Source organism: Mixophyes fleayi, chromosome 4, assembly GCF_038048845.1.
Source record: "Mixophyes fleayi isolate aMixFle1 chromosome 4, aMixFle1.hap1, whole genome shotgun sequence".
Taxonomy (NCBI): domain Eukaryota; kingdom Metazoa; phylum Chordata; class Amphibia; order Anura; family Limnodynastidae; genus Mixophyes; species Mixophyes fleayi.
In genome coordinates, this window is record NC_134405.1 from 241,078,904 (window position 1) to 241,103,477 (window position 24,574).

Sequence of the window (24,574 nt, forward strand, 5' to 3'; positions counted from 1 at the left end):
TGCCCCACATCTCCCCTGGTTCTAGAAAATTGAAGCAAAAATATAGAATGCCTTTGTTATGTAATCTCTGTGAATAATTATGTTATTAGGTTGTAAATTTGAGTGTGCCTGGGATTAATCCACTGCAAAACTTTTCTGATGCATAGGTCTGTTTCTCTGCACAACGGGTGAACTATTTTCCCATCGGAGCATTTAAACCATACACAACCTGCGAAGATGGGGCAAGGATAACTTTTTTGGTTTCGTTTGGTTTGTTTTTGTTTTTGTTTTTGTTTTGTTTTTATATTCCATAGAGCTGGTGTGGAACAAAAATAATTACATTTAAGTATAATGAGGGGGTCGTTTAAACCTGAAGGTAGGTGATGCAAAAACCAAGTTAATTGACAATTGCATGTGTCAGATTTTTGAACCTAATGTCACTTTTCTGTTGACACAAGAAAGTGACATTTAATTATACAGGTATAATAAAATAAAATGCTGTAATGATATTTAAATACATGGGTTTGACCAATTATAAACTATGAACATTGTGTTTAAGTAATAAAAAACTGTAATACTAATAATGGTGTGTGTATCCTCACTAATAGGATAGGTGTTGTCTGGGCCCCATGTCTGTACAGACGTATAGGGTGTTGGTAGTACTCAACACTGGAGGGCAGTGCATCACCTAAAGCTCTGATTCCTCCACCTAAGCCTGTTTCATACGCCCTCATCAAATCAAATCAAATGAAATAAAGTAGTCTGATATAGAATTTGAAATGTAATCTTTAGGTATGATAGAGTTAAATTATAAAAGATGTTTGCATTGCAGAAATGTACAGGAATATTTCTTTACTCATGATGGTCTCATGATTGGAGACAATAAGAGACCAGTCTCGAGTTACAACTGTTGTTTTGTCTGTGCTTTGTCACATGATGCTAAAAAAATAATATAGAAAAATGCAAGTCTGAACCTTACATAGTGTTTTTATTTGGTGGATATCTTTTATAGCTACTATCTGGTAAGCAGTCAATAGTTGAATCTGACTTTTCGTGCTTGACTGGAGCGAATATGGCTTTCCATACAGTTAAAATCGCTTAACTTGTTAAATTGTTTATTTTTCTCTCCTACGCTTTACTACATTTCCTTAATTCATAGCACATCTGAACTTTTTGTTCATCCATCTTCCATTCTTGGCTAATAGTGTTGCCCTGTTTTACAACTTTGGCAAATCCTGGAAATCTGATCCTGGCATTATAAAGGCCACAGAGGAACAAAAGAAAAAGGTAAAAGTAATCCATGTAGTCCTAGGGTTCTGTGATCATTGATGTGTACACTTTTTCTCACCAACTTTATTGTTTTGGCAGATGCAGCACTCCTTTTTTTTTATCTGGAAACATAATATTAAATAAACATTTTCCTCAAAACCTAAGCAATGAGCATCAGAGCCCTAAACTCTTTTTTTCTTTTTTTATAAATATATCAGCCAGCTTTCATTGACAGTTGATGTGCTGGATTTCTCCTGTTCTGAAGAGACCACCACCAAATTTGACAGTTAGGGGGCTATTCAATTGACGGCGGGATCGCCGAAAATCCCGCGTTCAAAGAATATTACCGATTTCCAGCGAGTAATTACCGTATTAACAGTAATAATCTTTGAGTACGGGATTTTCGGCGATCCCGCCGTCAATTGAATACCCCCCTTAGAGACCCGCGCTATATGTGTTGAGCGCAAAGTACAACAAACCACTATAAATCTTTTTAATTTTTAGAATGCTTAACAGAATTGCTAGCTCACAACACATTTCAATATGAGAACAACCATATATAATCAATATTAAATATGTCTGCAAAATCAGTATTTCACTGTATCTTTAAAACATCCCAATAGCATCACATTTTCACAAGAGTAAAGTCAGCGTATAATTTGGAAGACCACTAAGATGCCCTCTGTCTCTTATACCAGCCATTAGGATGTTCTCTGTATTCAGTGACAGGCGGGGTTGGGGGGCAGGAGGCATCTGAACCCTGGGCCAGTCCTATAGTGGGCTTCATTCTGCTGGTCACTGGGCCACCTGCATTTCTTTTCCTTTTGAAATGTTCATAATTAGCTGCTGAGTAGAGTCTTGCACCTAGGCTAAAATTTGCCAGCCTTCCCCTGTCTGTATTGTATATCGGCCACTAGGATGCTCTCCATATTGTATACTGGGAACAAAGATGGTTACGTTCTGTATTATATAGTAGCTACTAGAATGCCCGCTTTATTGTACAATGATCATTTGAATCCACTCTTAACTGTATAGAGGTAACTAGAATGATCTTTGTATTGTACATCTGTAACGAAAATAAACTCTGCGTCATTTAGGGGATCACCAAAATGCTCTTTTTGTATTGTAATCTTCTCTACATACTCAAAATATCAACTATTATTCTGTTTTATAGCTGTCATTGTGCTAATGATTTAACATAGCTAGATATACTGTATATACACACACCTATGTGTATACATACACACGTGTGTGTGTGTATATATATATATATATATATATATATATATATATATATATATATAATGTGTGTGTGTATATGTGTGTATATTTATTATTAAACACACACATATATACACTAAATTGCTTTGTTAAATCATTAACACAATGGCAGCTACAAATTTATGTGGGGTGTATGGTGGGGTGCTCCAATTAGCTTATATCTGATGACAACATTTTCTATGCTTTATCATTATTAGACAATTGTAGAGCTTGCTGAAACTGGCAGTCTGGATTTAAGTATATTCTGCAGTACCTGTTTGGTAAGTTTTTATATGCTGTTATTCGGTTTATAAACGTTGAGTTATGAAATGAGGAATTAAAGAGGCAACATTTCGGCATAAGAATAAACATTATCGGGAAAGAGGAAATATAGGCCAGAATTCCATCTGAGTTGAAACTTTTTATACAGAGCCTAAGCTGATTGTGCTGCCAGAATCCAACGAACATTCTATTATTTTTGAACACTGTTAATGCAGTTTACTATAACGGCTTATAAATGAGATAATAAAATGCTTAGTACAAGGAGACTGCAGAAAAATATCTTTATAAACTGCGATGACAATGTCTGAACCAGTGATTTGTGACGGTACTGCTGCTTCACTGTATGATAGGTAAAAACAATCCTGCTGTTTTTATCATACTTGTTAAATTGCTTTACTTATATTGGTTTATAGATAAGAAAGCCAGTGAGGTCTAAGCACTGTGGCATTTGCAACCGTTGTATAGCAAAGTTTGACCATCATTGTCCTTGGGTTGGCAACTGTGTGGGTAAGTACAAGAATGCATACTTTATATTTCTCAATTTCCAAAAATCTATAGCTGTTTTGGTTAATGTACCTTTTTTAAAATGAACCGTGTATTGAAAAATTACTTGTTTTAAAGGAACATGTTTGGCATTACACAGTTTTTCAGAATAGAACAATAAAATGAGATCCTTTTGTTAACAAAATATTTCTTGTTCCAAGCCAATATATTAAATTTTTCTGGATAAATTGCTAGGTGGCACTATTTTGTTGCAAAATACAAGTGTTTTGATTATTTCAGTCAATAAAACAATATGAAATTAGCATTAATATATGCAGAGAAATTAGATTCTCTATCCTGAATATTATTTCCTCCTGTAGATGATGCAGTATTTAAAGAGAGCGTTTCCACCTACAGGCAACCTTATTTTATTGGTTTCTACATGCTCTCCTTTCACCAAAGCCTTACTCATCTAGATAGACTTTGTCTGTCACCCTAGGGAACAACACTGCTCGGTGGATACAATATGTTACACAGATCATGGCTGAGCTATGTCATTTCATATGGCAGCACGATAAACAACTCTTTCTGGAATCCTTTTGTGTTTAATCTAGATAGACTAACCAATTTATGTAGTAAAAGTTTCAGGGTAGTACAAACCAGTCATTTTATTTGCCTGAATTTGGGAAATCCCTTTCATATGAAAAAGTTTTGTTTTTTGTAACAATGGTAATTGATAGAAGTGAAAGCTGCTGCATTCTATTTTAAACGTCAAATGATATATGACATTTAAAAATAGTTATTAAACATAGTTTCAGAAATTTAGCACTTCAACCTTGGGGAATAAATTATTATATAGCTATTTGCAAATGAAGTCTTTTGCCAGTGTTAAAACTATGACTGAGCAAACCATGGTGACAGCTGTTCCAACAACAGGGATTTGCTGACTTTGTGACCTGCATTCCTGATTACACTGGCAGCTTCATGACTCAGTCTGGGGAATGCTGACATCTTTCTCACTGGTTTATTTCTAGATGGAATAACTTATCTATGCATTACTTAATGAAACATAAGCAAAGCCCAGGCTGCTAACACATCTTTCATTGTTCTGTATTCTGTAGGTGCAGGGAACCATCGCTATTTCATGGGGTACCTGTTCTTCCTGCTGTGCATGATTTGTTGGATGATTTACGGCTGTATTTCCTGTGAGTATGCATTTATCTCTGTTTTGGGTTATTGAATGAATTCCACTGTAGGTGGGAATGATGGAAATCAATGCATTTTCTGTACTCCAATAAATTGAGACTGTATTAGGTGCAGATTAATTAATCACATCTATGTTGCAAAATGTAAATAGAAAAGTAGTCCTAGAAATTATTTGTATGTTAAAAATATCGGTTTTTTGTGCGGTGTTCATTTTAGTTTTCCTTTAAAGTTCACAGATCATAATGATTAATTCTCAAAAACATTATATTTAAGGTATACTGCTTTTTCAACTAAAATTTTAAATGTTATACTTAATTTAAGAGCTAAATATCTTTATGCTAGTGTAGTCAGGATTGTCAGGGGAGGCTTTGCTGACAGACCATCTGCAATTCATGTTCATATGTGCTTCCTAATGATATAGTTTAGTCATGTATAATTGTTTCAGAAGACTAACCTATTAATTACTTGATTTCTTAGATTGGGGAATACACTGTGATACAACCTATTATAAGGATGGATTTTGGACTTATGTGACACAAATTGCCACCTGTTCACCATGGATGTTTTGGATGTTCCTCAATAGTGTGTTTCACTTAATGTGGGTGGCTGTGTTACTGATGTGTCAGATGTACCAGGTAAGAAAGACCTTCAGCCGTGTCTTGCAGTAAATATGTTTGAATGCCCATAGATTGTAAGCTTGCGAGCAGGGCCCTCTCGCCTCTTTGTCTGTTTCACCCAGTTTGTTTATTATGTTTGTCCCCAATTGTAAAGCGCTACGGAATATGTTGGTGCTATATAAATATATAATGATGAATGCTTGCTTAAATTGACAATGAACATAAAATACAAGTTGGTCAAATATGAAAAGACATCTTGTGATCGTCACAAATAAATGATAAATTCCCATATTATGGCAGTAGTTACAACAGAGGACAATTGTTTTTCAGTGCAATAAAAAAGAAACCTCTCTGTGCTTGGATGGAGTGGTTCTGGCTCTGGTTCTCCCTGACTCTCTGCGCCATGGTCGTGCGTTCACCACCACATAATTTCAATTTATGAAAGTCTGTTTCAACCAATTGAATTGCAGTGTTCCATATAGTGAGCAATACTTACTGCATTCCTCCAAAGGATGTAAAATGGTGTCTGCACTCGTGTTATCATGCTGTGCATCAGATAAGAGCCCTTTAAATAAATAGAGTGAAGTCCAGTTTTTATCTCATATGTGTAACATATTGTAATATTGCCATACTCCGACATCATATTGTTCTATATATATTTTTGACTTGCTTGAATTAACAGTTACTGTTAACAATAGACTGGTTTCTTATGCAGATATCTTGTTTGGGAATTACTACAAATGAACGGATGAATGCAAGACGATACAAGCATTTCAAAGTTACAACTACGTCCATCGAAAGCCCTTTCAAGTAAGTAAATATTTATATTTTTATTAGATTCCTAAGAAGAGTTCAATGATTTTCTTTTGATAGTCTTGTGTTTTCAACTACTGTGTAATGCTGGTGACAAGCAGCATTAAAGTTATTTACACTATAGTCTCGCATAAGTTTCAGAAACATTATTTTCTATGTTATATAAAACACCAAACTGTGAAAATCGTATAAAAAAAACAAAACAAGAAAAAAAACGAGTGGTTTGTCCACTTGATATTTGCAGTGACAATGGTGGGTACTTGCCACTTAATTTCAAGTATATATCAGTTGAAGACTAGTTTAGGCAGGTGAAATAAAAGTGGAAGCTGTAAAAAGGTTTACAATAGGGTTAAACATGCACTTAGTGGTGTGTCATTAACTGGAGAAAAGTAATGAGATATACAAACACATATAATATTTTGTAAGTATTTATCAATATTTTAATTTTCCTGCTGGAATAATAACCTTGAGTATCCACATTTGAAAAGTTGATATATTCCCCATGCATAGGATGAAGTAATCACTTGTGCTATTCTTGTCATATATGCACATGGACCACCAAAACCTGATGTGGATTTCATTTAGCACTGGATTACCCTGTTGTAATGTGTAGATCATACATTTTTTGACATTAGTCAGCTGCAAATACTTTTTATGTTTTCTTTCTAATAGTGTTAACAAAATAAATAAAAGCATCATTAAAATTTACTTCTATTTGTTCATATAGTGTCCCATTAAATTGGGAAAAAATTGAGTTGACTCAATGGTCATCCATACTATTGTTTTGTTTTTAACTGTCTTTTTCTTTCTTCTTTTTTTTTTATAACATTGCAGCCATGGATGTATCAGAAATCTCATAGACTTCTTTGAATTCCGATGCTGTGGCCTCTTCCGCCCTGTAACTGTGGACTGGACACGGCAATACACAATAGAGTATGAACAAACCTCAGGCTCGGGTTACCAGCTGGTGTAGTCTGAGTAGAACCACCACTCTGACATGATCTATCACGGGTGGTGCCTGAAATTGTCTATTTGTCTCTTGCGAAAACTTGCCCCTTGAACTATAGCATGCTGTTTGTAGGGCTATTGATGAATCTTACAGTACCTTCTCTCTGTCAGCATTTTATCAACTACAGTGACCATGGACAGGAACTTCTGCCCGCACTGATGTAGAGGACGAAGATATGGGGAGGATTTTAACAGATCCTTGTATTGGGATTATTTTGAACAACCGTGAAACTGAAATCTGTGTTTGTTTTTGTTTTGATTTTATATTATTTATTTTGCACCATTCAAAACAAAGCATGGCATCACTCTCTCTACATGCTTCAGTCTTATTCTGCTTGAACAAAATCTATTCATTGCAAATTGTCTTTCTGAATACACCCAGTGGAGTAAGACTGTGTAGTACACCATCATAATCCCTCCCAATGTGGCCTGGCTTGATCTACGATAATGTGGCATTCTATTCCTGTAATGTGATCTCCCACAGTTTTACTCTATTGTAGTGTCATTGAAAATGTGAATCTTGATGCTGGGCTGAAGAATCATGAATTTCTATTGGCCATTTAGCCTGTTGGGTTAACTCTGTGAGACGGGCACATGAGGATAATGTTTAAAAACGGATAATGTTTCAAAACTACATCTTTTGTCAGCTGTTCTTACCATCTGTTTCTGGATTGTGGAAATTCTATGTTACATTTCCCTTTCCACAGTCAAGCAGTCCTCAGCAGTTGCATGCAAGTAGTGTTCTATAGGATCATGAGGAAACTCCATAGTAAATCGCAAAATAAGTCACCAGTGATTTGAGATTTTCTTCAACATTTGTGATGATTGGATATGCTGCTCACATCCTGGATAAAGGATACTTACAAGACGGCAATGGACACTGATTTAGAGTCAAAGAAATATGGTGGTCTATTTCCATTTTGTTTTTGTTTCACACTGCAAATTAGAGTCTGACCCTCTATCTTAGTATGAGGGGGTGTAAACCTTTAAAGGCACGTAGATATTACAAAATGCTTTATAATGCTAAAATGTTATAATAGTTGTGCACCGAAAAAGAAATGTTTAAAAAAAAAAAGTGTTTAGTTTAAAATTCTTACAGTGTGTCACTTGATTTAATTGGTCACTCTTACATTGTGAAAAGACAAAACAATACAACAAACTGTAATGGGATCATCTTGTTTGAGCCTTAGAATAGCATCAGACACACCTAAAAAACTCTTTTGCATTATTTTTTTTTATCGAATACATAATTCTTTTGTTTGTGGGCTCCTATTAAGTCACCTCAATATATGTTTTTTTGTGAATTGCATCATTTAAGGTAAAAAAAATTGAACATTAGAGAATTGTAAAGCGCTACGGAATTTGCTGGCGCTATATAAATAGATGATGATGATGATGATGATGATGAATCCTGCATAGGATGACCATTAACCTGTGACTGTACTTAAAGTAGATGTTAAACAAGGAAAATCTTTGTGTTAACAGATTTTGTGCTAAGACACTATGTTCCAACAATCATTCTATATAATTTCTTTCACAAATTCACACTACTTTTTTGATTATTTAAACTACAATTGTAAACTTAAAAGCTTCCATATAAAAAAAAAAAAAAATACTATCCTGCTCTAAACATGGCCCATGTAAAGAAGCATAATTTGTTTAATTTGTGCTTTAATTGTAATATATTTTAGTGGCATATTCCAGCTACTAACAATGCCAGGTTTGATGATTATTTTGTTAGGTAATAACATTCAAAAGTTGATCTAGAGGATACCCTTTGTCTATACAGGCCCTTTCCAGCGCTATCCTTTATTCAGTACTTCCTTTGATTATATGACGATTCAGTAAAATGTATAGATATTAGTAGCACACAATAATAAGCCCCTTATTTTCTCATTTCTCTGAGCTGGGCTGCCAAAATATGCCATGTGGTGCCTTTTTTAAAAAATAAATCTTAGAAACGGCAAAACGTACTTTCAGTTTTAATGAAAATTATTAATTTTTGACTGAAAACTGAACTTATTTTTGATGATTTTAGCTAAAAATTATTTTTGGGGGGCTGAATTTTGTTTTCTTTCCAAAACATTCTCTATAAATGTCTTGTATAACAAAAAAATCTATTCCTTACTTAACAGAAATAACAGTGAATTTGCTCACTCTTATGTCCTGTGCTACAAGTCTTTTTACCATTCAATCAGAAACGACTTACTACAAGCAGTTTGTGTTGAAATCCTATAAGAATTAAATGAAACAATTTTTTATTTTTCTTCTCACTTTTAATGAATGACCCATCACTGCATTTACACAACAAATTGGAATTTGGAAAATCGTGAACAAATTAGCACTGCTTTTACAATAAGAGCTGAAAAGAATATATCTATAAATGGTAAATATATGGTTATTTATGTTTTTTTACAATATTAATTTGTATGTTTTTCATGGTAGCTGAACATTTATGTATGTTTCTATGGATGCTTTAGCTTATTCCAAGTACCCAAAGTCCCTTCAATACCTGGTGTGTTACTACCACATATTTAAATATTGGTAACACTTTTAAACCTATATGTAATAATTGTTTTCTTTAAAGTCTTATGATTGTTTGGATGCATTTGTCTAAATAAGAAAATGATCCTAAACTTGGGCAAAGTTTAGTATTGTTGTTTGTGAGTTCTAAACAAAAATGGTAACTTAGAAATATTCCTTTATTTCATTTTTTTTTTAGCTCTAATGATGAGAATTATAGAAGTGTGAATTTGTTTAAATATTTTTAGAGAATTCTTTTTAGAGCATTGTGGGACTCATTTTAATAAGATGGTGTAAAGAGCAGTGTGCTGTATCCTTTCGTAACCTATGGTTTAGTTGCCATAGTTAACATCACATCATTGTTTTTGCACCATGGTTTTAAATAATTCTATATAAGTGAATGCCTATCTTTCCTCCTTTCCACGGAGTGTCCAAATAAAACAATTAATTGAGACGGTTGCTTTAGGGATTGCAGTGCAATTATAGGGAAAACCCAAAAAGGTTAAAGTTAAAAAAAATTCTATGGTGTACATATCAGCAACGAGTCCACACTAAAACCCTTAATATAAATGTAAATAACCCAACTGCATACATTCAGTGGTATAAGAAAGAGAAAAATTCCAATGATAGATGTTTTTGCTCGACCTAGGATACATTTTAGGAATAATCATAATAATTTGGCAAATAAAAGCACAGGTATGTCAAGCTGCTTCCCATGACACAGACTAAGCATGCATTTTCCTTGTATAATATTTTATTTCTTCAATGTAATGGAACTAAAAAACTTAAGCAGGGGGAGATGAAACTTTCTCAGTTGCGGCTATGCACAAGAGGCAGATTTGAGTGTAAAGAATGTTTATATATAGATAACTTTTCACATCAGTTTCACTTTGTTGTTGTTTATTAATCTACTTCATTAATGCTGCTCTTTTTTTTTTATTTTCTTCAACCAAAAAGTTAGAGTGGTAGATGCTGAGCTTTTCATGGTATCCCTTGTAGGTGCTTGGCAAATGTAAGATTTCAATAATTGTACACATTACAGACATTAAAGCATTCTAGTGGTATTCCTGATCCTTGCCTTAGTAGATTGTGTAAATAGTTGTTTGTCAGTATTTCAAAGTCTAAGATAATGTATATTTCTTTGACACAACAGATGCTTAATTTGTAAGTTCCATTTTTACACAGTTTTTCATTGTCAGTACTACTTGAACGTTGTCTCCTGAGAAAGATACTGTGTACAATATATAATGGTGCATTTTGTTTTCCTTTTCCTCAATGGACTCCTCCTTTTATCTGTTATACTAGTAATTGAAATATCATTTGCATGTCTCAGATATGTTTCTAACATGCCTTCCCATTCACTTGAATAGGTTGCTAAAAAAAATACTGAAATACCTATGGGCTTTAAATTAATAACATATATAAGATGGTTGGTTCAGGTGTGGGAAGTGAGAATTGTATAACTTTTACACACCCCTAGATGCTGCAATGTGAAGAAGAAAAGCGCATATAGCATTTTTCAAGTAAAGGAAAAAAAAAACTACCACCACTTGGATGTAGTCTTGGCTGCTAGACTGCTGTTACTTTTGAATTTTGTGTTGCTGTAATGGGATTCTTAATATCCTTTGCACCAGTACTTGTTAGGCAACCCCGTGTTAACATAGCCCAGTCCCGTTCAAGCTGGTCATCATTTTGTTAAAAATAAACTTTTCTACATGTCTACTGATTGAAAGTTAAGTCTTAAAATTAGAGAAAATGTAGAAATTATAGGAAAGAGAAGAACGTTTGGTTGGTTATTGTGTATATAAATGTTGATGGTTTGTTAAACCATTAGTTGTAAACATAATAACTTCTCCTATGGATGGACAATGAATTAGAACTAGTTTTAATAAAGGAGAACTCCACTCAAAATCCCCCATCCCCCAGAAGGTATCCATGTAGCAGTCTATATTGTTACCTCTCATAATTGTCGTTGGAACTGCATTATTTTCCTACAGGCTGTGGTGAACCGGAGAGCTAGGGAGGGAGCAATTCAAATGGTTATTAAAAACAGCTGGGGAATGAATCCGACAACCAATCAGACAGTCACATGGCCACCCATTGCTGCCTTCACATTACACAGTATACTGCCTATGCTCACAGTTATCTTTGATTAATTTGGGTGGGAAAATATTTTTAATTGTAATTTCTTCTTAAGTTCAAATTTCCATACTACAGTGTAAGAGTTTGTCTGATACTGGAAATATGATAAGATGTTAATGATCCAAGAAAGTATGTAGAATCTCAACAGTGTCTCTGACTATTTTTGCTCACACCTGTCTGCACTATATTTTTGTTGTCTTGTTTGATTTACTCTAATCTTGTATATATTTTTAAAATGTCAATTTTTTTGCACATAAATGCTATTGTAGTGTCTTGTTCCTTCCCAAAGTTTTTTTTTTCTCTTAAGATGTTATACAGATAAGACTGTATAACTACATGCACTGATAATCTACAGTTACACTGATTGGCTGCCTGTCTTCAAGCAGTACTTAGTACAAAAGAGCATGATTGGAAAAAAGGCAATGATATGTGTGGAAAATCATATCTGGAAATGATAGTTTTGTATAGTGAAATCTAACCTAGTTAAGAAACTATGTGTCCTTTGTTCCTAAAATGCTTTTTGTTTTTATCTTTTCATGTTTTTTTTATTTTACATTCATGAGCCAACTGCAAGAATTCTGCAATACAATATTTTTTAAGCTATGGAATTGTATGTATATTTCATTTTGTATTTATTTAACTGTGCCAAGTATTATTTTACTACTGTTTGTCTTGATGTACTACATTGTGAGCAACAGAAATTGTACATTTCATAATTTAGCTCTCCTTTACATAAGTTAATTTCATCATTTTTGTAAGTTATTAATCAAATAAATATTGACAATTCTGTTTAGTGTTTGGTCATATTTGCGGATTTTCTGATTATTTTTTCATAATGGGGGGGGGGGGGGGAGGAGATAATGGTCATAATGTTTAACTAAAAGGTTTCTTTCTCTTCTATAAGAGAATATCCCCCAAAAAATATTTTGTAGATCTTCAGTGGATATATCTCTTCACAATCAGGGGTTTGAACAAGATGTCTACTTTGGAACAAATCACCCTTTTTAGTGGGCGACTCCTTCTGTACCATTTCAATGGGAAAACCTACACTTGGATCTGCACCATTACACCTTTTGTAAGCAGACAAAAGAATAATAATAAGCTCTAGAGTTATGAAACAAGAGATTTGCATCTGCCACTTGGATGATTTGCAATAAATATGGCACCTAATTTGGTTAGTCACACACACTTCCCGGGTATGGTCCTCTAGAGCTAGAAAAGCTGTCTTTCCTCAATGCTCACACATCACATGGGTTACAGAACTGGAAAATGTAGTTTTGGAGTACCCAGAGGAGTCTATCCCAATAAACTGCTACACAGGAGTTCGCTGATCACAAATTTATCAACCTCTTCTCTGTCTAATGTAATTTGAGTGAGCACTGCTTAGACTCCTTTTACTATCTTTTTGAATTTTGTTCTTGGACCCATAAACTTATAAATATGTCTAGGTCATAAATTGCTGCAAACTATAGATATGGGCAAAAGTTCAGAATCCATGCCCAGCGTTTAAAAGATGATTAAAAAGTTTTAACACTAAATTTCTTAACCAGGGAAAATATTGAAGAGCTTCTCATGTGTTCTGGTTTTTTTCCATTCAAAATATACAAAAAAACCTAGCAAAAACAGTTTAAAATAAAAATGGTAACAATACAGAGCATAACTCACTTATAATCTGTATGCCTGGGGCAGGCAGAGAAGATGGACAGTCCTTCAATTAGATTGATTCCCCAAGAAGTTGACAGTTTGTACTTTCAGAACATCGTTTTTTTAAGCAACAAGATATGAGACGTCTTCACCGGGCAGTGCTAATAGGGGCCAGGGATGCCCCCTGGGTGTCACTATACTTTGCTGACAAATATTCCCAAAGACTTGACCTGTGGGTAATTCACAAAAATTTCCCAGAGAAATAACTCCCCGTTGAATAAACCGGTCATAATCTCCTGCACATTTAAATACCAAACATGAATTATGACAATGTGACATAGCTTTTCCAAAGATATGTTATTTTAGCTGTTCACGGATACCCCCCATACTTGTCATTCACAACCCTGGTGTGACATTTGCTCCTCAGTATGGAGAAACACCCAGATTTCCCAAAATATGAACTATGACAACATTTTCCCTTGAAGGTCATATTTCTATATACCTGTATAGGCTTTCACATGCTGCCTGCAAGGATCTCCAGCTGTGATCGGCCCCACAAAGTCTATTCAAATGTCTAAAGCTAACAGTGAGAGATCATGGAAGCTGCTAAAAGTGGCATGCTTATCTCCTCACACTGGGATGTGCAAAGCCACCAAACACATTTACAGCAGACTCTTTGGGCCTGAGTCATTAAGGAGAGCAAAGCATAAAGAAAGAGTAACTTTGCACCTGGGCAAAACCATGTTGCATTGGAGGGGGAGGTAAATTTAAAATGTGGGGACAGATTTATAGTTGGGATAGAACATGTCCTAGATCATCTTTAAATGTTAGTGTAAAACTAAAGCTATCAAGTATTTGTGTGCTACATGATGATGCAGCCAGTATTTAACTTATGTGCAAATTAATAAACTAATGTGCACCCCTTGCATTGTCCAGGAGAACATTTACTTCTTTTTCATGCTTTGCTCTCCTTAATGACTCAGGTCCTCTGTCTTTAAATTTTACACTTTAGCTTATCAATGGATTCATTTGACACAACCTATTTACACTGCAGTTATGAATTATCCCTTATAAATAACTGCAAGCTCTCTATGTTCACTACAGTGGGGATATTAACTTAATTTTGGTATGATTGTGGTGGTGACTTTTTAATTATGGGGTTATAGTGGTGCATATTAATTTAAGGTGGGGAGATGGGACTATTAATTTAATATTGTGGATGTCTGGGTTCTTTTAATTGAACATGGGACAGAGTTGGGTTTGAATAATGCATATTTATACAAATGTTAATGTATCAATTTAATGTTGGACTAGTAGAGGGAAAATATGCCTATTTTTGAAATGTTAATACCATTAATTTAATCTCTGGTAGGAGGCCTGATTAGTAAACATGGATACTTTGATTTAATGTCAGGGCTGGTTAGAGGTGAGAGCAGGGAAGCCTAAAGTGCTCACCAGTTGCATTGCTTTCCTTGTGATGATTAATAACTATCTTACACATTTTATATATATATATATATATATATATATATATAAAAAAAAAATTATACACAACATACACACCAATCAGCCACAGCATTAAATCCATCTGCCAGCAATAACTTTTTCAGCAATTTGCGCTACAGTCCCTCTTCTGTGAAACTGGAGCAGGCGGGCTAGCCTTCGCTCCCCTCTCGCTTCAATGAGACGACATGACCCTGTCGCCGGTTCACCATTTGTTCTTCCTTTGATAAGTTCTAACCACTGCATACCAGGAACACCCCACAAGACCTGACATTTTGGAGATGCGCTGACCCAGTCATCTAGCCATCACAATTTGGCTTTTGTCAAAGTGACTCACATCCTTACGTTGTACATTTTTCCTGCTTCCTACACATCAACTTCTACAACTGACTGTTCACTTGCTGCCTAATATATCCCACCCCTTGACAGGTACCATTGTAATAAAATAATGGTATTCACTTCACTTGTCGATGGTTTTAATGTTGTGGCTGATATACTGTATACATTTTACACTACACACACCCCAAGTGCCCACTTTATTCGGTACACCCCTTTGCCACCAGAACAACCTACATTTTTCATGGCATGGATTCAACAAAGTGCTGAAAACATTCTTTACAGATTCTGGTCCATGCTGACATGATATTACACAGTTGCTGCAAATTTGTCGGATGCACATTCATGCAGTGAATCTCCCATTCCAGAACATTCCAAAAGTGCTCTGTTGGATTAAGACTTTGGACGCCACTGGAGTACACTGAGCTCATTGTCATCTTTGGGGAACCAATGCGATATGATGTGTGCTTTGTGACATGGCACGTTATTCTGCTTGAAGTAGCCTCCTGGGCTTGTCCGATAGTGTGCTACCTTGAGATGGATCACTGGGCTAGCTGAATTTTTTTTATTTTAAAATGTACCTAATAGGCTGCTGAGCCAGGTCTCACCCCCCAGGCTAAAATTTGCTAGCCAGCCCTTAATTAGAAGATGAGTAGATTGTGACCACAACAAATGGACATCATCAGCAACAATATTCCTGTAGGCTCTGGTGTTCAAATGATGCTCAGTTGGTATTAAGCGACTTAATGTGTGCCAAGAAAACATTACCTACACCATTACACCATCACTACCACCCCATACTGTTGACACAAGGCAAGATGGATTCATGTTATTTACCCCAAATTCTGACCCTACCATATGTATGTTGCAGCAGAAATTCTGATTTGTCAGACCAGAAGGCATTTTTTACATTTTCAAGTTTTGTCGAGCCTGTGCCCACTGTAGCCTCAGTTTCCTATTTTAGTTGACAGGAGTGGAACCCAGTATGGTCATCTGCTACTGTTGCCCATCACTTGAAGGTTTGACATGCTGTGCCTTCAGAGATGCTCTTCTGTATACCTCTGTTGATTATTTAAGTTACTACCTCCTTCCTGTCAGCTTGAATCAGACTGGCCATTTTCCTCTGACCTCTCCCATTAACTAGGCGTTTTTGCCCACATAACTGACGTTCACTGGATGTTTTTTTGTTTTTTTTCTGTAAACGCTAGAGACTTTGTGCCTAAAAATCCCAGGATTTTTATTGATAACATTTTTGAAAATTAAGGGTGCAGAACAAAATAGGGAGGCAGGGGCAAACACAGGATTTGTAGAGGAGAGTTTGCACACCACACCGCCAGTGGGCGTGACAAGCATGCATGGGGGCGTAGCTATAATTTTAGCCAGTGTTTGGCTGATCTCCAACACTTCTTATCCCCATAATATACATGGGCAATGCTGCGTGCACTACTGTTAGGTGCACGCAGCTCTCCCTTTTCAAGTAGAGCCGTAGGAAGCAGGGGCAGGGTCCAGCCGCCTCAATTATACAGTGCTCCAGGCTTGGAAGGGGGTTTCCAGGCTTGGAAGGGGGACCTGGGAATTATAAATAAGTTGCTATGAGTCTTTCAAGATAAAATCAATAAAAGAAGTAGACAGTGAACTACAGTAAGGGATTGCCACATGCTTGTCCTCCCAACTCACCAGATATACCTCAGGTTCTTTTAGACCATTTCTAGATCCTGTATCCTGGTGGAGTCCCAAAAAATATTCTTAATGATGCTCATTGTTCAAATATCCAAGGCCAGATAGAGAGGAGTCCAACTATTTACTGAACTAGATAATTTACTTATAAAAAGTGAAGAGAGAACACAGCAATCTGATTAGTAAAATTTCCTATCAGGGATGGTTTGTTTACTGGGGAAATTACTTTCAACCTTCTCCATTAATCTAGTATTTTGGAGTGATTTTTGACATGATCCCCTACAAAATATTTCTTTCTCCAGAAAGACGACTGGAGATGAATGGCTGAGTTTTTCAGAAGGTTAACGTAGCACCAAAAAGGAATTACCAGCTGGATAAAAACAGGTTACCATGATCAGGCCCGGTTCTGGAGAGCAAAGCAAAAAAAAAAATAATAATAATTTTGCAACTTGGCAACACCATGTTGCATGGGAGGGGGGGTAATTTTAAAATGTGGGGACAGATTTATAGTTGGGGTAGGACATGCCCTAGATCAACTTTAAATTTCAGTGTAAAAATAAAAAGTATTTGTGTACTACATGTAAAAGCAGCCTCTATTTCCCTTATATGCTAAATAATAAACTAATTTGCACTTCTTGCATTGTAACATGCAAATTTAATCCTTTTTTTTTTTTTTTTTTTTACACCTTACACTGGTTAATGACTCAGGCCCAAAGCATCCCTGGACAAAAACCTGAAAGTGGCCTCCTGTATGTGGGGCCAAGTCAATTGTAGGTGGGCCCAACACAAAAGTAGGTGGGGTTAGCACATTTAGACCTTGCTGCAGCGGCTAATGCAACACCCAGTGCATGGAGAACACGCATGTGCTAGTGATGCAGTTTACTCCAGCAGCAGGGAGTTCCAAGGGTTAGCATTAATGTGATAGCAGTTGTGACTGGAAAGTCCTTGCATATTGCATGAAGCCTGACCACTATCATATAGGTCATTCTAACTGGGGTCTCATACCTGTCAATCGTCCACTGATTATAAATTCTCCCTAGCGATAAAAGAAAAAAAAAAATCACATTGCCTCTACCAACCTGTATTCAAAACTCTGGGATGTCCCAACCATGGTGGTTAACTGTGATTACTTGTAAACGCTCACACTTTTTGAAAATATGCCATGCAAAATGTATTGCAAAACAAAGAAGGTATTATATTGTTTTGACTGTGTTTTATCTCACACACATATTTCTCAATGCTCTATGTACTTGTTATTGTAAAGAGGGGTTTTATTTACACCCCAAGATATATTTGAATCATCGTTAAACTATTCAAGTATAGTACAATACAACTTAATTCAAAAGTGATCTAACATGTCACCTTTACACAGTTTCACTTACGCTATTATTCAGAATTTATTAACGGAGATACTAACCCCTTTGTCCTCTTCCTAACTGTTCCCTATGAGGTTTCCCCAGTTATCTCCCTCCCATACTTTCTAGTATAGATATTTGATTAAGCTCTCCTTCTGGAGTCTAACCCCATATTCAGCGGATTAATATTAATCATACAGAATAAAACTGACTGTTGCAGATGTTCATGGCTACACAGCCGCCGCCGGCTGCCACTTCCAGATTTAGGGACGTCGAGAACTGGCATCAATCGCATGGTTTAATATGTACATTTGTATGCTACCTGTGACCTGTATCTGCTCTTTACTGTACTAAACAAGATATATTTACAAAAAAACAAACAAAAAAAAAAAAAGCTTCTTGCCAACATTTGGCCTTAGATTCTAGCTATCAGACAAAAGTTGTCTGTGTCTGCTACAGGGTACAGCTAGCATTTCAGTCTTTTTTTGTAATCCATGACAAAAGCTTATCACTGCAATAGAAAATCTATGATCGCTATAATTTACCATTACATTTTCAATGGGGCAGTACAGTTCTGTTACAGCTTCATCAGCCAGCCCAGGGTGCCTCTGCGCATGCATGTCCTGGCATTGCCCGCTCACACATACACAATGGAACTGAAATCCTGGACTGGGGATTTTAGTTCCACTTTTCATCTATGTATTAAAATAAATATTTATATATAATATATATATATATATATATATTTATTTATTTATTTTTTCATTCCCTGGGACTGCAGTGGGGGGATGCATTATTTAATTAGTCACTGACTCACTGGATTCCCCCTATGTCCTTTTATTTGCCTCCATTCTTATGTTCTGTACCCCATATACTTTGAAACATTTTCAATAAAAATTACTGATGGGGAAAAAAAAAAAAATAATTCAAGAAAGTGGATCTTTTGGGGTTAACAGATGTAATTGCTACGGATTTAAAAAATAAATATCAGATTTGAGGCCATTGTATAAAACTGTAGTAGGTAGAAAATCAAGTTAAACTGCCCTTAGAATGTATTCCACATCCCCATGTCAATTTCACCCCACAGTCAACGGTTTATTCTCCAGCATGTCTAAAAAAAAAAAAAAAAAAAAAAAAGGATTATCTCCTGCCACTGGAAAAGTGTCTGGAGTGGGAGCAAAAGAAAGAAATGGGGATGTCCCTTAACTGAGGCCTGGTCTGCGATACATCAAACCTGGAGGCTTCTACATTTCCCCAATCCAAGGAACACTCATAAAATTATATTACAGTTGGTACCTTATTTTTGTGTCCTAGTCCTCTCCCAGATCAGTGTCTTCTCTTGATATCTGTTAGCACCATTGCTACCAAATGGGTACTTTCACCCACACCTGGTGGATCTATCTCAAAATTATGACAATTCTTGATGATGGTCAAGGATCTAATACGGTCTCTCACTGACATTCGCATCTCCAGCTCAATGGAATATTTCTTTCTGCCTTGCCCATTCCATTAGCCTTGATAAAGTACTTAACATAGCTGCAGCCTCCCAAACCGTCGTGGCATTGGGAACTCCTGATCCTATCGCTACAAATTTATAACATGGAGAGCATTACAAGTATTGTAAACAATGCATCTGAGTAAACGTGGCTCCCAAAGCTACAACACTATATCATGGAGAATGTGTTCTAATATGGCCTATAGGCCCTCCTGAGACTGGTATACCCTAGCCAACTGGATCTATGCAGCTTTGGATGGGATCTGCTTACCCACTAATAAGGAACATTAGTTGGGTTTAGACCATCGTGAGACAGGTTAGCTTTAGCCTACTGATCATACTGAGCAATAGTAATCCTGCTCAGTGTGACATGAAATGCAGGTTCAGACATTAAGGGGGGTATTCAATTGTTCCTCCGGGCGCCGCCGGAACGAGCGCGCTAAAACTATTACCGTTTATACGGTAATTACTCGCTCAATTTCAGCTTGCAGCTCCCTGAGCAGCGAGCTGAAATTGAGCGAGTAAATTACCGTATGAACGGTAATTACGCGCAATATTACCGTATAAACGGTAATAATTTTAACGCGCTCGTTCCGGCGGCGCCCGGAGGAACAATTGAATACCCCCCTTGGTGTATGTGCTTGGCTGAAGAGCCAGTGAAGCAAAGTTACAATCTGTGGGATTATGACTGAAAGCCTCTAAATCAGAATTCCCACATAATACCAGAATGCATGTTAATTGGAAACATTGTTCCAAACCATTTGTAGGCACTCTTATTCTGGGTCAGGATTGTGTGTTGTACAGCAGCCAGTTTGATGTGGTCTAGTTAATCATCAATCATTGAGCCAAGTTTTTGTTGCTACGTGTAGGTAGGGGAGGAATATGCCCTCTTGAACTTGCTGCATACTTGGCCTGGAGAAGAGAGTGGAGGATGGCAAATGCCAGCCCAGCCAGCTTGGCTAGGGTGCAATCCTTAGCTGTAAGGACCACCCAGAGAAATAAAGCAAAAAACAATTCCCCATGGCCTCCCATCCCAATAGCAATTTTTCCCTCCCTATGTAAAGCCCCAGGGGTGAGATGTTTAGAAATCTCCTGCCCAGTAACAACCCTTGGCCTTGGGGAATGTGTAAAGTTCCCAAAAACTGTTTTGCTGATCTTTTATCATAACACAATAACATTTGACCTGTGATAAAAAAAATAAAAATAATACTGTTTGAAGAATAGCTACATAAATGATTAATTTCAGAAATGCTCAATATAAAATAAATGAGACATTACATCTCATAGACCTGGATAGTGCCCTCAAATAAAAGCACAATCTACATGGGACAATTTATAATAAAACACTACATAAGTACTCACAGTACTGTTCTTTTGTACTATTACTATATACTTTTCTACCGTACCAAACAATTCAGTATCTGTACCAATTTAAATTTTATTTTTACATTTTATTTTGCAATACATGAAGTCACTAGAAAACGTTTTGAGTAAGCAGAAATCTATTGTATCATTTGTGTTGCAAACAATATTAAAACATGTTCATTGTAAAAATCTTAAAGAAAACAAAATCAGAAAACCTACAAAATCGATAGGTGTTACAAAGACAGACAAATAAAACATAGAAATCAATACAATTTCAATAGTACAGAAATTAGTACGAGGTCACAGTAATTAGTACAAGTTTAGAACACCAGTCTACTTAGTAACGAAGGCATGTTAGGGCTCAATAAACGTTCTAGCATCGGCATCTGTTGAATAGTCTTCACTGAGCATGTACAAGGGCGCCAGCTCCCTGGCCATAACCAAAGCCTTTGGGTCCAAAATTTTTTGCATAACAAGCTACAGAGGAAAAATGACACATGTTAGTACTAAACAAAATGAAGACTTTGTAAATACTGTACCCACAACTATCCTTCATGGTAGCACTGGACTGAGTAAATATTCATTACCTGCTGTAACTAGTCATGGACGTAGAAGGCCTGAGTTATTAAGGAGAGCAAAGCATATAAAAAGGAGTAACTGCACCTGGGCAAAACCATGTTGCATTGGAGGAAGGGGGGGCAAATTTAAAATGTGGGAACAGATTTATAGTTGGGGTAGGGCATGTCCTAGATCAACTATAAATTTCGGTGTCAAAATAAAGATATCAAGTATTTGTGTGCTAGATGAAAAAACAGCCAGTATTTGCACTCCCTGCATTGTAACACGGTTTGTCCCGGAGAACATTTACTCATTTTTCTGCCGTACTTTCATTAATGACTCAGGCCCAGAATGTTTTATGTTCATCAGTTAGGTGAACTACCCACTAATCTTAAAACTAATTTATGGAATTTCACCAAGAGACCAGATAATACATTCATTTTTTTTATTTCCAAGTTGCTAAAAATATAGTATACATTTGTAATAGTTAAATGTGTGTTCTATGGGATAAGGCTCCCCTTAATGTTAAACATATGGAAATGAAAAGTTACAGGAGTTCCATGAACTTTTGGTATTATATATTGGTATTATTTTTTTTTAAGAGGATTCTGTCTTGTGCATGCGAGAGGGTCTAGAGCGGGTCTGATGAAGATACAATATATAAACAATGTCCAAAAATGGACAATATATTGAAACATAGGGTCATCTAAATATTGAAAGATTCATACAGCTGTTCTTACAATTATTCACACAACTATTGTGTCATGTGGACATTTACACTATACATAATAATTTATACTTTTCATAATTACCCAACAAAACTATTTTTTTTCCATTACAGACTTCTTTTCTTTCTAGCAACACTCTGTCTTTTAACAACCTAATGTTTGAAGACTCAATAAATCAACACATCAACATTCCAGGAGCATGGAAATGTAGAGACATTTTCTACTTCAAGCAGTAGATTCTTCTCAAATATCTAAGATCTGTCTGTATCGAGCCTTTCTCATATTTGTGAAAAACTCAAAACTTTATTCCAATCAATTACATTCTAGATTCTTTTTTCTTTCCTCCAGAACTTTAGTGACAGGATTGTGATGTAGTTGGTAAACACCTGTTTATCTAACAAATAATCGTAACAGTAAATGTCCTGGACACTACTGTGTCTTTACTGTGTACGGATCAAATTTCTTTTATTACCTTTCATTGCTAACTAGCAGAGTCATTCTGGAAATAAGAAACGTGCCCTCATTTATGTCCTCTCACCTTTGCAGTAGATTTCCCCCTCTTTTTCAGTCAGAGTTGTGGATTCTAGACTCTTGCCACATTTTGCACATCTGAAACAGTTCTTATGCCATGGCTACAAGGGAGAAATGGTTTAATGAACAATTATATGGGTGAATACATACAGTCAGTGGTGGAAGTGGAAATTTGGAGGTGGCGGTATGGAAAATGCAATAGTTTTACAATGCAGGCAGTAGTAGAAGTGGCGGTATGGCATATCACCGTATACCAGCCCAATTTGATCACTGCATACAGTGCTTTTACTGCAGAGTATTAGTAATGTGTTTTGCCTACAGATGTTTAGAAGACTTAAGAAAACATTGACAGAAATGCAAATCCCCATGGTATTCAAATATTAATATTTAAGAAACAGAAAAACCTTAAAGTTTCACTAAAATGTATTAGAATATCTTAGAATAAAGAAAGCATAAGAGCTTTGCATTTGAAAAAGAAATAGTATAAGTCAGTGATGGCTAACCTATGACACTCCAGGTGTTGTGAAACAACAAGCCCCAGCATGCTTTGCCAGTAGATAACTAGCTGATAGCTGGCAGAGGATGCTGGGACTTGTAGTTTCACAACACCTGGAGTGTCACAGGTTACCCATCACTGGTATTAGTAATGGAAAAACAACCAGGGTTACATTTCTATTGCATCGCGTTATAAGTATTTTACAGCCTAATATTTATAGGCTTTCAATATATATATGAAGGTAGACAAATGGGCAGCAAGTCTTAGGATGAGGCAAACTAAGACAGTAGGATTTATAGCAAAACATTATAAAATTCAAGAGACGCAACAGATAAGGGGGTTAACAAAAGCTCCCTTATGAGCAAGTTTAATCCAAGAGCATGGGATTTAAAATACTTTATTTTGACCCCTTTGTTGTTTACAATCTGTCTTGAGCCTACACTGTGGTAAATTGGTCAATAAAACTTGAAAGAGGGCATTTTGGAATTTTTATTTGGATTTATGGGAAAGCTTTTTCTTGATGCCATGTCTTAAATGGTAGTTTCTGAAGCTTAGATGTATCTAGGGATGAATAAATGTGACAATATTCATCTCTTGAAGCATAAAATATATAACAAGAAGGGATTAGTTGTTTTGTATTAAGAATGATAAGGGCTCAATTTTAGCTACAAACCTCAGGCAGCAAAATGCTTAGCTCTAGGAGGACAGTGTTATCGTGAAGAGCAATGAGCAAGTAAATCCTCTTTTGGACATTTTAAAAAGGTAAATGTAGACACTTTGATATCTGTTAAAGAATATACTAAAAATAGGTTTATACTTCACTAAAAGGGTTCAGTAAGATATTGGACCATCCTTTGGCTGCCAGTTAAGTGACGTGGGGTGCGTGAGTGGGTGGAGCTCTTATATTGCATCACTTGGAGGCAATGAAAAAGGTCCTAGCAAATTTGCATCTTGGCAAAACCATGGAGCTCTGCAGAGAAGGGGACAAATTTAGAGTTGGAAGGGCGCATGTCCTAGCTCAACTATAAATTGCAGTGCAAAAAGACAGCTGTTCGGTATGTGTGCTACATGCAGTAACCGACAGTATTTTCCATGCATGCAAAACTTAAATGCATTTGCACCTCCTGCATTGCAACATGGTTTGTCCAGGGGCAAGTTTGCTCCTTTTATTTGCGAAGCAAATAAAAGGAGGCCCATTATGCTTATGTGAGCTGCTAGTTCCATCTCAGAACCCATTGACTGTAGCTACTTTTAAGGGTTGTGGTATTTGCCTTTAAAAAGTGAAGTCTAATGAATGATTTATT

The 24,574-nt window shown here is 36.1% G+C and overlaps 3 protein-coding genes across 4 annotated transcripts in view; 1 reads left to right on the forward strand and 2 right to left on the reverse strand.

Annotated features, from left to right (window-relative positions):
* The window catches only part of ZDHHC17 (zDHHC palmitoyltransferase 17), a 68,076-nt gene extending 55,701 nt beyond the window's left edge, over window positions 1-12,375 (forward strand). The window contains exons 11-17 of the mRNA XM_075209561.1: window positions 1,142-1,266; window positions 2,727-2,789; window positions 3,204-3,297; window positions 4,395-4,478; window positions 4,957-5,114; window positions 5,812-5,906; window positions 6,744-12,375. Coding sequence (XP_075065662.1) covers window positions 1,142-1,266; window positions 2,727-2,789; window positions 3,204-3,297; window positions 4,395-4,478; window positions 4,957-5,114; window positions 5,812-5,906; window positions 6,744-6,882 — 758 coding nt within the window. The 3' untranslated portion in view covers window positions 6,883-12,375. The remainder of the gene's footprint in view (window positions 1-1,141; window positions 1,267-2,726; window positions 2,790-3,203; window positions 3,298-4,394; window positions 4,479-4,956; window positions 5,115-5,811; window positions 5,907-6,743) is intronic.
* Window positions 1-24,574, reverse strand: part of E2F7 (E2F transcription factor 7) — a 340,183-nt gene that overhangs the window by 255,822 nt on the left and 59,787 nt on the right. The window lies entirely within an intron of this gene.
* Window positions 21,068-24,574, reverse strand: part of CSRP2 (cysteine and glycine rich protein 2) — a 33,031-nt gene continuing 29,524 nt past the window's right edge. Inside the window, exons 5-6 of one of the 2 annotated variants that reach the window (XM_075209563.1) lie at window positions 22,782-22,875; window positions 21,068-21,434 (exon numbers count right to left, since the gene is read on the reverse strand). In XM_075209563.1, the coding sequence (XP_075065664.1) occupies window positions 21,358-21,434; window positions 22,782-22,875 (171 nt within the window). In that variant the 3' untranslated portion in view covers window positions 21,068-21,357. The remainder of the gene's footprint in view (window positions 21,435-22,781; window positions 22,876-24,574) is intronic. The other variant, XM_075209562.1, reaches the window with a different exon arrangement.